This window comes from Eupeodes corollae, chromosome 1 (genome assembly GCF_945859685.1).
Source record: "Eupeodes corollae chromosome 1, idEupCoro1.1, whole genome shotgun sequence".
Lineage (NCBI taxonomy): Eukaryota > Metazoa > Arthropoda > Insecta > Diptera > Syrphidae > Eupeodes > Eupeodes corollae.
Genome location: NC_079147.1, coordinates 6,752,410 through 6,766,487, shown reverse-complemented (window position 1 = coordinate 6,766,487; position 14,078 = coordinate 6,752,410). Strand labels below are relative to the sequence as shown.

The following is a 14,078-nucleotide window of genomic DNA, read 5'->3' as shown; positions in this document are numbered from 1 at the left end:
TACGCTCAATAAAACAATATACTAATCACGTTTACTTCTCATACATTTAATGAATACAAATAAGCGTAGAAATAAAGCTTAACTTTTAAAATTTTGTTTAGAACCCCTCAGCAAAAATCTCACAACCTTTATGGTCTAGTAATTTCAACAGCTTTAGTCTTTTAAATACGAGTAACGTAAAGCTTAAAGTCTCAAAAATATATATAAAATAAGAACACAATTTAACTTACTTCGTTTTGTTTTATATTGATTTGTTTCTATAGCAAAAAAGCATTTATAGTTTATAATAGTACATCCAGCCTTGTACTAATAAATAATTTAAAAAAAATTAAAAATACAATATATTCATCTCTCACAATTTAACAAAACAAAACTATTATAATTTTTAAAATAATTGTATCATGATAAAAATATAATCCTTCTGCTCAGTGTTTATCTTGTGATAAAATTTAAGTGCGTGTTATTCTTGACTTTAATTATAATATTTGGTTTAGCTTTTATATGTTGAGGGTCGTTTGGTTGGGATTTATTTTAAGCTTAGTTTTGGGTTCATTTCAAGTCCAGATATTCCATGTCCAGGTTTAGTATTGGGTAGTTTTCAATCTGATTATCTTCTTCATTTGTGGCATCAAGATCAGGCCTCAGATGTCTTGTCAGTTTGCTTGATGATTCCTTTGGATTTTTCTGAATGTTTTCTCCCTCCTGATCTGATGGTGAATAGTGGAAAATAATACCTTTTCGGAAAGCATTTCTTAGCCTTCTTTTGAGTCGCTGTTCTGAATCATCAAACATTTTTAGTTCTTCAAGGTTTCTTCTATTATTGAAGTCGTGTGAATTTGTAGTTTCATCCGGGTTTATTCTCACGTTCTAAAAATAGTTAAATAACAAGTTAGAATAAACTTCAATATAATGTACAGTAAATTGTTGTTCATGGAAGTTTTAATTAAGCGTGATATTTAAAGTATTAGAAACCCTTCTTATTTCAAGTTACCTTTAAATTATTAATAATATGATTAATTGATGTAGTAAATTTAATATTATTTTATTTTTCCGTTGTTTTTATGGTTGCTTTTATTTTAAATAGTGCAAGTGAAGAAAAAAAATAAATATTTCTTAATCTCAAGAACAGGCATATTTCAAAGACCAAAGACTGCTTAAGCGCTATCTTCAACAGCTTCACACAACTTGTCATCCCAAGGTAAAGGGGAAGAAAGTTCCACTGACGAAAAGAGAAAAGAGAAAGATGCCAAATACTTGCGTTGAATTGGCTTAAGAACAAGATTGCACGTTGAACTCGGCACCTGAATCCCAAGGTTCATCGGTGGATGTTTTTACATTATAACGGGTTATCTGTTTCAAACGTATAGGATTGGAAATCAACACCTGTTAGTTGTTAAACAAATTTTTGTTTGTCAGTTACAAATGTGACATTTACAAAAATGGATCGCTTAATTATGGCACAACGCATACAAATTGTTAAAACCCACTTCAGAAATAGTGATTCTGCCACAGCCACATATCGTGCCTTAAGAGAAGATCATGGTTTACGTAATCGTCCAATTACACAAGCAATTAGTAAAATTGTGAAGAAATTTGAATAGACTGGATTGGTTACAGATATTGTAAGGCATGTGCATTATCGTTTCACTCGTACCATTGAAAATATCGCTGCTGTAAGTGAAAGTGCTGATGAAGACCAGAATGTGTGGATTCCTCGTCGTTGACAGGAATTAGGACTGTCTTACGGCACATTATGGGGTATTTTGTACTGAAGCCGGCTCACTTTTAACAACGTCTTAAATATGTCAAATGGATGCATGAAAAACAATCGGGGGAAGGCAATTTTTCGAACTAAATTTTCTTCAGCGACAAAGCACATTTCTCACTAGGTGGGTATGTTAATTAACAAAATTGTCGTATTCGGGGTTCTGAGACTTGTAGAAACGCAATTACACCCACAAAAAGTGTTTATTGCGCTCTTTGTTCCGGAAATGTGATTAGAACATACTTCTTAGAAAAGACAGTCAATGTCAATTAGGAGTGTTATGGTCATATGATAACCGATATTCTTTTGCCTGCTATTAAATAATACGATTTGATGATGAATGAATATTTGACATGTTTCTTATTTACGTTTACTTTTGAAACCACAAAACGGATAACCCTCTACTATGCAGAAACACTGTTGTTCTATACTTGAAAAGATTTACTATTTTCGTACCATTTATTGGTATCAATAAGTGAGAAATATGGTCCTTAGATCCTTTGATAGTTACTTTATTTTTCATAGATAAGGCTTTAGAAAAATTTTAGTAGTACGCACAGAGATTTGATATTTGAAATATATCTTGCAACTGAAAAATGTTATAAATATATATGAATTAAGAAAAAACACATTTAAAGGAAAACTTCATTCGATATATTTTATAATAAAAAAAAATATGACCTGATTAAACTTACAAATTAAAGGATATGCCAACTTAGTATATAGGTATTTTATAATTGAATAATACAACAATAATATTTAAGAAAAAATGATCAAACAAAAACAAGTTAACTATTTATTATAATTGATATTAATTTAAAAAATAAATAAATAATGAAATAAAAAGAAAGAAATAAATGAATGAATAAATTAATGAAGAAATAAATAAATTAATAAATTGATGAATAAATAAATAAATAAACAAATAAATAAATAAATAATCAAATAAATAAATAAATAAAAGAATAAGTACATAAATAAATAAATAAACAAATAAATAATTATCGTTTCAATTTTACAAGCATTGATATTACTGACTTACTAAATTTTGTATTAACATATTATTTGAATCACTACATCTTAGATAAGAACTTTGGTTGAGAGTTTCAATTTTTCTTGCAACTAGACGAACTCCAGTTTCATAGTGTAAAAGTTGGGTGGACAAATGCCAAGGTAAATTTGCCATCATTTTGAATGTTTTATTCTGAGAACCTTCTAATTTTTTTAAGTGCGTTTTTGCACAAGTTCCCCATACTGGGAATGCATACACAATAAAAGCTTGGAAAATTACTTTGCAGATAATAATCTTATTGAACTTGCTCAGTGGTGATGTCCTACATAGCATTTTGGTGGCAATACTTATTTTGCTAAGGGTATTATTACCCGAAAAAGTTCATGTCTTGTCTAAATATACACCAAAATATTTAACAGAATCAACCCACGGGATATAACAGCTATTTATGTTTAGCTGATTAAGTGGTAAAGCACAGGCTTTTCTTTTCCTGGTGATAAAGATTGCCTGTGTTTTTTCAGCATTTAGACTTACTTTCCATGTTATGAAATAATCATGAATTTTATTTAGAGCATGTTGCAAGTCAGTTTTAATTTCATACTCAATTTTTCTTGAACTGTAAATGATGGTATCATCGGCAAACATTGCTATTTCACAGTTCCATATTTCTGGAAAATCAGCAACATACGTAATGTATAATAATGGACCTAGTACTGACCCTTGAGGTACCCCCGATGTTATAATTTTAACGGAAGAGTGTATTCTATTTAAATTAACTTAAAATTGCCTGTTTCTAAGGAAGGTTTGTATTAGTTTTATTATATATAAAGGGCAACCGAATAATTTTTGTTTAAAAAGTAGATCATCATGCCATATGCTATCAAAAGCCTTTTCAACATCTAGAAGGACAAGACCCGTTGATTCTTTTGCATTCATTTTGTCTGTAACATGTTTGCAAATTCTGAGAACTTGATGTGTCGTACTATGACCTTGCCTGAATCCAAACTGTTGGTTTTTGCACAATATTGGAAGACTCTAGAAAATCAAGAAGTTTACTTTTAATATTTTTTTCGGTCGATAACTATTAGGTATATTTAGTATGGGTATGATTTTCGCAGTTTTCCATTTGCTACCATCCTGTCTATTAACGATGTATCATCATGTCTAGGGTCAAGTGAACTTCTCATTTTTGCTGACGACATGAAGATTTTCAAAATCGTAAAGTCTACCCATGATCGTATTCTTTTACAAGCCGACATTGATAGTTTCACATTTTGGTGTGGGAAAAATAGCCTTTTACTAAACCCTTTAAAATGCCAGACTATAACTTTCACTAAAAAACTAATCAATAATGTATTTGACTACTGTATATCGCAGCAAAAACTCGTTCGTGTCTCCATATTTAAAGATTTAGGTGTACATTTCTGTTCCAACTTAGAGTTTACACATCACATTAATTTTATTGTTAATAAGGCAAGTTCTATGCTTGGTTTTATAAAACGCTGGGCAAAGGAGTTCAATGATCCCTATGTTACCTTTTCTTTGTATAATTGCCATGTTCGTCCTCATCTTGAATATGCTTCGCAGGTATGGACTCCTTATTACGAAATTCATAGAAAACGTATTGAATCAATTCAACATAATTTCATTCGCTTTGCTCTAAAAGGTCTTCCTTGGGAAGATCCCTATGATCTGCCTCCCTATGAACATCGTATTCTACTTCTCCAAATGCAATCTCTCCATCAAAGGCGTGTTAATAATGACTTAGTATTTTTTCATGAACTCGTTAATGGTGAAATTGATGCACCTTATTTGCTATCTTGTGTACATTTGAATTACCGGCGCGGAACTCATCACCTGCGCACATTTGATTTTATACATATTGACTTCCATAGAACTAACTATGGGAAGAATGAAGCTTTAAGTCGAATGAACATTTTATATAACTTAAACTGTTCATCGATAGATTCGAATTTAAATAAGGTGGGATTAAAATCATTGTTTAGAACCAGTGCTCCACTATCGTAAACGTTCTCATTTTATTTTTTGTTTTGTAATATTTAAATGCTAATTTTGTTTTGTATTTTGTGCGTGTGTTATTATTTTTTACTAACAACTAACACATGCCCTTATGATGAGCCTCTGATCGTAGTTTGACGCTTGCCATAAGCTTACTACTTTCTGAAATTCTGAAGTGTAAGAAAATATTTTATCTTTAGACAAGCGTTAACAATAAAAAATAGGAAGGATACACCAATTATTGGTAGCTCCTTTAAGTAGGAATTTTTTCAGAGTATCTACTCCTGGAGCTTTATTTGTGACAAAAACATCGACTGGCGGCAAAGGTTCATCATTACTGTTGATGAAGTTAATTGACTCACTTACTAGACCGTTAACTGAGCTGGTTTCATTTATTAACGGATTGTTAAAATTTTTTTCAAACAATCCCGCAAAAATGTCAGCTTTTTCTTCACAAGTTATCAACAAGGAATCATTGTGTTCTAAGTGAGGACCAAATTTGTTTTTTAATTTAAGAACCATGGCTATTTTCCAAAACGGTTTGGAATTCGGTTCAAGAGGGTTAAGTTTATCACTCTATGTTTTGTTTCTGAATTTTGAAATTTCAAAAGCTATTTGTCTTGTGTATGCATTCATTTCATTGAGGTCTTATACGAGTACCTGTCTATATCTTTGCCACTGGCTTCTTAATCTATTTCTTTGCTTGATTAAATTCAAGATATAATGTGGAAGAATAGTTGTTCTTTTCGTTTTTGGTTTTTTGGAAGCAAACTCATCAACACTTTCCAATAATGAATTGGTAAAATAAACAATTTTTTCATCAATTTGATGAGAACTACTTATAAAGGGTGATTTTTTTGAGGTTAGGATTTTCATGCATTACAGATCATGCGGGATTTCAGACATGGTGTCAAAGAGAAAGATGCTCAGTATGCTTTGACATTTCATCATGAATAGACTTACTAACGAGCAACGCTTGCAAATCATTGAATTTTATTACCAAAATCAGTGTTCGGTTCGAAATGTGTTTCGCGCTTTACGTCCGATTTATGGTCTACATAATCGACCAAGTGAGCAAACAATTAATGCGATTGTGAACAAGTTTCGCACTCAGTTTACTTTATTGGACATTAAACCAACCACACGAATGCGTACAGTGCGTACAGAAGAGAATATTGCGTCTGTTTCTGAGAGTGTTGCTGAAGACCGTGAAATGTCGATTCGTCGCCGTTCGCAGCAATTGGGTTTGTGTTATTCGACCACATGGAAGATTTTACGCAAAGATCTTGGTGTAAAACCGTATAAAATACAGCTCGTGCAAGAACTGAAGCCGAACGATCTGCCACAACGTCGAATTTTCAGTGAATGGGCCCTAGAAAAGTTGGCAGAAAATCCGCTTTTTTATCGACAAATTTTGTTCAGCGATGAGGCTCATTTCTGGTTGAATGGCTACGTAAATAAGCAAAATTGCCGCATTTGGAGTGAAGAGCAACCAGAAGCCGTTCAAGAACTGCCCATGCATCCCGAAAAATGCACTGTTTGGTGTGGTTTGTACGCTGGTGGAATCATTGGACCGTATTTTTTCAAAGATGCTGTTGGACGCAACGTTACGGTGAATGGCGATCGCTATCGTTCAATGCTAACAAACTTTTTGTTGCCAAAAATGGAAGAACTGAACTTGGTTGACATGTGGTTTCAACAAGATGGCGCTGCATGCCACACAGCTCGCGATTCTATGGCCATTTTGAGGAAAAACTTCGGAGAACAATTCATCTCAAGGAATGGACCGGTAAGTTGGCCACCAAGATCATGCGATTTGACGCCTTTAGACTATTTTTTGTGGGGCTACGTCAAGTCTAAAGTCTTCACAAATAAGCCAGCAACTATTCCAGCTTTAGAAGACAACATTTCCGAAGAAATTCGGGCTATTCCGGCCGAAATGCTCGAAAAAGTTACCCAAAATTGGACTTTCCGAATGGACCACCTAAGACGCAGCCGCGGTCAACATTTAAATGAAATTATCTTCAAAAAGTAAATGTCATGGACCAATCTAACGTTTCAAATAAAGAATCGATGAGATTTTGCAAATTTTATGCGTTTTTTTTTTTTTAAAGTTCTCAAGCTCTTAAAAAATCACCGTTTACCTTCTATATCACAGGTTGTATTTCTAAGGCGTTGATTCATTGATGTTCTAACTTTATGCCAATTCGCTCTTTTAATATCTAAGTATTGCACATCTTTAATTCTACCATTAAGAATAATATCACAGTTTATTGGATTATGACCTGAAGCGTTGGCAGCTATAGGTTGGGTAACTATTTCTGGTGAGTTCGTTATAATCAGATCTAAGGTTGATGGCGAAGATTTTTTGTTGGTTGGAAAATATGGTCATATTTCATAAATCCAATATCGAGTAATATTGTTATAAGCAATGTTTAATTTTCTTTTATGAACAGAATCGCAGTTACTGAAAATTTTGAATCCAAATAAGAATACTGGTAATACTAGCGTTTTTGCGAAAAATTTTCTTGTTCGAATCGGTGTAATTGGTTGTCTTGTATTTTGGGCTACAACATAAACCTTACCTACACTCAACCTAATGTTTTCAAGAAAGTGTTGTAATTAAATACTGAACCGATATATTTTGCGGATTTATAATCCATTGGTGAGTTGCTTAGTTGTAATAAAGAAAAATATGATGTTCTGAAAATGACTAAGCACTTTGATTTAGTTGGATTTAAACATAAGCTATTAGTGGCGGACCAGTTCAAAATTATATTTAAATCTTCATTGGATTTGCTGCATTTTCTATGAGAAAAACTTTTTAAAACTTGAACTTAAGCAGTTTTAAATACTTGAGGGAAATCATTTATACAGAACATTATGATTTACAGTGTCAAAAGCTTTATAGCTCTTATAAAACAAGGAAGCTTATATTGTCGTCATCTATTGAATGTCTCATATCTTTAACGACATTTATAAGAGCAGTTGTGCGCTTAAGATGTTCTTGTAACGGGGAATTTAGAACTCTTTCAAGTCAATTGGTTGAAATTTAGTTTCATTCTTGGGCATTGGGATAATTTTTTCACTTCTCCATGTAAGAGGGAACACTCCAGTCATGATAATGGTATTGAGGAGGTATAGCTAAGACCGTTACCACCAGTTTTTTTTTATAGTATGTTAACACTGGTTGCCTTATTACGCAACGATCGATAGGAGTTGTGGAAAACGTCTGAACGGAACCGTTTCCATTGCTTATAAGCTTGGTGGCGTTCCATAATAAGACGTTAAAAGTCACTAGTGAACCATAATAGACAATTTTTTAAGTGGAACACGTGTGTAAAAAACGATTTAAATGTTTCCTTCGATAAAAAATAACTGTTCATCTACTAATTGCATTCCATGTACACTATACCACTTGATAGACCTAAAAATTATCTTTAAAGAGTTTTGGTCACTATTTTTAAAATCTCTAAAAGTGAAGACAAATTTCTAGATTGGCAGGTATACATTCAAGCGTTAGGTGTATAAGATCTTGATGTGGAAAGCATTTTAAAGGCTGTTATAAGAATTCGTTAAGTGAGTGGGTAAATTTGTATTTACTGGGTTTAACATTCTTACAGAGTCCACCAAACTTGAATCTAGAAGAACATTACAGTTAAATTGACTACCATAACCACAGGAGCAGCGTTACCACTTATCAAAAAAATGGAAGGAAATTGAGAAAAATGGAAGTAGATGTCAAAAATTAACTTTTTCACATTATTCTACATACATATGTATTATAAAATTAAAGTATTTGAATGAAAGAATTCAAAAAAACTGGACATATTTAGGCCTTCATATCATATTATTCAATATGTTAATTTGACATTTCTGAAATTAATCGAAATAGCAAAGATTGGGCTCGTGCTGATCAGGTGAAATGACTTCAGAATGTTTTGATTGCAAAGGACGAGTTCTACAAGAAATAGTTATTGTAATCGTAATATACTTTCATCACATAAACACTTCCTTTATCTCTTTTTTTGGACAACTTGAAAATAAAAAAAAATCATATTAAAAATAAAAAAATAACAACCGAATGCAAAAAACAAAACAAATTTTGACGAAAATTTAAAAAGAAATATATCGGTTTGTTTTGGAAAAATTCGAATTATCGATTTTTTACCGTAAAAATTTTTACTGGGACAGAAAAAATCAGGGACCAGACTTCTTTACCATAGTAGTGTCATGTTTGATTAAAATTTCGGGATCGAAAATGTTTTACAAATGCAAAACTTGCTATATAATATTCTTATGTCGCAAGTTAAAATGACAAAAGGGTCAAAATGCAAAGACTCAATCGATTTTTAATACTCTTGTATTTTTTATGAAAATTTTAAGACTACATAAAAGAGTGATTAAGAGCAAAAAAAAGCAGATTCAGTATATTTTTATTAGAATCGAAGTAAATAGAATCACAGACCTCAAAAATGAAATAGATTTCAATATTTTGGTGATGGTGCGAAGTAGGAAGTAGATTTGATTTTTTTATAGGAGTGGATCTACTTCAATTGAAGTAAAGTGGTAACTCTGGATGAGAAACATAAGATAATTCATTTAAAACATTAATAATAGGTGAGTCATCAAAATTCCTGATAGACCTATACAACGAGCAAGAAGAATTTTATCAAACCTACAGAAACAGAAACATAATCAATTTCACAGCTTTTTGAATTAGGTAATACCGTAAACATTACTAACGAAAATTGCAGCATCTGACTAAAAAGGCTTATAAAAACCATTTAATCTGCAGAGGTTATCACTTATTTCTTTATGAAGCCATGATTCCGAAATACAAATTACATCAACTTTTGAACCTTCAGAAAAGACTCGAAAGTTATCCATCTTAGAAATTAAGCTCTGGTTTTTATGTGACGAATTTGCTGAACAGGGTGCAAATTATGTCTACCATTGTTCGCGTAGCAATCAATCAATATACAATCTGTATAGTTAGGATTAGTGACACCAACCATAGATGGAATTTAAAAATGGATGATGTCCAATATTGTCTATTACTGACGAAACAAATTGCAGATATCATCAAAGGTGAAAGAACAGCAACACGCTGGGAACACGATGATTAAAGTAGAAGTGAAACTGATCTGAATTGACGTCATATTTCCATATCTTTTTTTAGGATTTCTTGAAATGGCAAAATTTATATCGGCATCCTCATTCGCATAAGAAATACTATGCCTTTGGGTCATATTTGTATTGAAAATATTATTTGTCAAAATCCTATATTAGTATAAGCGTATAAAGTTTATTCTCAGCTTCCAATAACGTTACTAATTTTAGAATGACAAGAGTATAGTAGTTTCAAAAACATTTGAACTACAAACAAAGAATTAATACAAAACTTTTTGTATGAACCTTAATAATTTTAATATATTATTTCCTTTTTCTTAATTATATATACTTCTTGTTTCAATTGATTTATATAAAATGAATGTTATCCTTGCTTGTATTTCCAAAATATACAGTTGATTAGGGAATTTCAACCTACTTCGATGTTGAGAACTTTAACCATCCGAAGGGCTTTGTTTGGAAACTATGTTGTTGAAAGTTTCCTTAAAAATAACTTAGCCTTTAAATTTAATATCTCCCCGCTTCGATTGAAAAGAGTTTTACATTGTAAAATTCCAAGTCTTATGTTTTTCTTCTCGTATAAGCTAAACATCCCACGACTACACCCCCTAACTTACCCTTTCTAATAACATATTAAGAAGTTGACTTGGTTTAACCTCGTCCTGTTGTGTTAAATGTACATCTCGTTTTCCTTCTGATTGTTGACTTTCACTGCCATCTATTGAGCGATATATTTTCCCAGTAGATCTTTTGCCATGTGCTATATATTAATAGAGAGATACAAAAATTAATATTCCCAATGGAACAGTAAAAAACAAAACTTTAGTGATTTACTGATTACATACCTCCCCAACAGGAATGACCATATTCTAGGCAGGAACCTAAAGAAAATATAAAAGAATGCAAATTGCAATTAATTACATTTTTCTTCTTCACTATTGGTTTTGTGGAAATTAATATATAAGTTACTAGAAGGCTTCGTGAACATAAATACTAATAAAGGCGGTTGAAAACAGAAAGGTCTTTATAAATATCTTTGCATAGAAAAAAGTATAAACTAAATTGACTCACTGTGTGAAGACTTGCACTTAATTCAATTCACTTTTTTAAGGAATTTTTAGATGACTCTGCATACAAAAATTCTCATTTACAAAAAGAACATTCAAATACAAAATTGAAAAATAATGTGAGTTCCTGCAGTTGTTTCTTTGGAACAACCGAATATAATTTTATTTTTCTTTCTCTGAAACACTGAACGGAATTCGATGAAATTTCTCAGTTTAAAATAAGATGTAAGATAAATCATCACACTAAATTTCCTTAAGTTATTTAGAAGATATAATTTAGACCACTTTAAGTCTGCAGGTCTGCAAGACTTAAAAGTTTTCATAATTTCATACTAAATTTAGCGACCAGCTTAGAAAGGCGTTTGGTATAATGTAAGGGAGTTGGGTGGAAACAATCGTATGTCTTCAAGTGTACAAGCTGAAGTTCTGGCATCCCATTTCCGATTCTTGTTGACATGTCAAGATGACTTGCACTCGCATCATTATGCTTGCCTAAACACAGCTGATGATTTGATTGATTCTGTAATAGTCCTTGATGAACTGGAACTTGCTCTTTTTAACATGAAAAACAATAAGTCCCCAGGAATTGTTGGCATTTCCGTTGAATTTCTAAAAAACTCATCTTTAAAATACAAGCAATATCTTCTTTGTTTTTATAACAACTTGTGCGATTCCAATTGCGTTCCCACGAGTTTTAATAAAGCTGTTATATTTTCAATATTTGAGATAGGCGATGCTAGCTCACCTAAGAATTACAGAGGTATTTCAATATTAAAGGAAAGTATTTCCTAGAATCCTATACAAGAGACTTATCAGTTGGGTAGAATCAAACATTCGCTTGGGTATGTTTTAAGCTGGTTTTTGTAAGGGCTTTGCAACGGTCGACCATATTTTTGCTTGATCGAGTATTGCTAACAAATTTATCCAAAAGAAAAAGAAGATGTATGCTTGCTTTATCGACTTAAAAGCTGCATTTGATATCGTCAATCGACAAGTTCTCATTTACAAAGTGGCCTCAATTGGTATATCTAGAAAACTTCTAAATATCTACGAAAATTTGGTATGTAAAACTTATACTACAGTTTGGGATTTGGCCGAGATTTCAAATTTGTTTCAAATGACTGCAGGTGTTCCCCAAGGTGTATCCTTAGCCCAATTTTGTTTGCACTTTACATTGATGATATTTCAGATATTCGTATAAAAGTACTTCTTTACGCGGATGACTTGGTTATGCTAGCGGATAACTCATCTTTTCTCCAGCTACAAATCAATAAGGTCCAAACATACTGTGGGACTTTAAAATAAACTCAGAGAAAACAAAGCTAATGGTATTTGAGTCACGGAGTTGTAGAAGGTTGAGAGAAAAAAGGTGGTTTCTTAACAACAAACCTATTGAAGTAGTACAGGAATTCAAATATCTGGGAGTGTTGATGTTCAGCATAAGAGTTAAGAAGCTAAAGTAGCTCTCAACATAATGTGGCCAACTTTCTTCTTAAACAAAAACAAAGATTTAGGATCTAAATACCGAGTTTTTCAAGCAACCATTAACACTTGCTTGTCTAATGGCATTCAAGTTTTTAGTCACACCTATTTTGAAGAACTTGAGTTGATACAAAGTCTTTTTTCAAAAGATTAATTCGGTTACCAAGTTCGACTCCAACCTATGCAATTCATGTTGAGTCTGGAATTGCACCGATTTATGTTAAAAATTTGAAATTTAATGCAGATTTTCTAACAAGAGTGATAAGTAGGGCAACCAGAAATATGTTCGAATATATTTTTTGTTAACATCACTATTAACACGAGACTGTAATAGAAATGCGTTTCATTGAAATCTTCCTCTTTTAAACATCATCAGTTAGGGCATATTTTGCATATTTCAATGAAAATGCATATTTTGCATTTTCCCTTTCAAAAGGCATATTATTGCATATTTTTCTTTTCTTTGTAAAGGCAAGCAATAAAAACAAAGCATTAATAAGAACGAAGAATGAAACGCAACAGCTTTTTGGAGAATCTTCGAGTAATTTAAAACATACAGAGTTTGAAAGAGATTTGTGTGGTGCTTTTGTGGGGGCAGATAAACCCTTGTTCGAAATTAGCAATAAAAGTATTCGTTCTTTTTTGGAAAAATATACCAGGCACAAAATGCCTTCTGAAACAACCCTTCGCTGAAAATCTGTACACGATCTGTACAAAAAAAACAATCAATGCAATTAAAAACAAAATATAAAATCGATTTTTATGGGTTTCAATAGAGGAGACAACAGACGCATCAAACACATATGTTGCAAAAGTTATCATTGGAATTTTGGATCCAGATGAGACGTTCGCTTAAGAAACATTTGTATTAAATGTAGCTCAACTATAAATAACAAATCACTCAACCATCATCGCCCGGCTCTTCGATGATTCGTATTTTTAAAAATTTCATCCATAGTGAAAACTCTTAGAGGCATAGAACCTGGACTAGAACTTCCTCCACATAACGCGATGGGGGATATGGCTGGCTCAAAGCGGTGAACTACTACGCCAAGCATTTTTAAAAGATTGTTCGGATTTTGTATGTTTCTTTTTGGCATCAAGCTATGGGTTTCTAGTAACATCAATTTCAAAAATTGAATCACGTGGTTTATCGTTCAATACCAGCACACAAGTTATAAGTGATGCGGTGAAGACAATCTACAGCATTAACAGCAAGGTACGAGTAATTCGAACTTTAACGCTGAAATGAGAAGGTAATCAATTAAAATGGAAGTGAATTCTTCCAAAATAGTGCAGGTCGGCCCACAAGACGAGAAAATTGAAGATATGATGGAGTAGTATTGGAAGTAGTCAAGGATTATGTTTATATGGGAATGACTTTCACGTTTAATTTGAATATGGGCTAACACCTCAAAGCCAAGGCTGATGCTGCTAGAACTGCTATTTGCTCGAACTGGAAGAAAATTTTCAATAATAACAACATATCAACAAACGCCAAATATGAAGTTTTTAACGCAACTGCAAAAGCAATTCCGCACAGATTTGGGGTGTTCGGAAATACGAAAATTTGCTACGATTCTTCCTTACAAAAAGTATT

General features: G+C 32.3%; 1 protein-coding gene across 1 annotated transcript in view; it reads right to left on the bottom strand.

The window, feature by feature from the left end:
• Window positions 1-232: 232 nt before the first annotated feature.
• LOC129940555 (neuropeptide CCHamide-1) overlaps window positions 233-14,078 on the bottom strand; it is a 36,528-nt gene continuing 22,682 nt past the window's right edge. The window contains exons 2-4 of the mRNA XM_056048933.1: window positions 10,775-10,810; window positions 10,547-10,689; window positions 233-867 (exon numbers count right to left, since the gene is read on the bottom strand). Of these exons, the coding sequence (XP_055904908.1) occupies window positions 550-867; window positions 10,547-10,689; window positions 10,775-10,810 (497 nt within the window). The 3' untranslated portion in view covers window positions 233-549. The remainder of the gene's footprint in view (window positions 868-10,546; window positions 10,690-10,774; window positions 10,811-14,078) is intronic.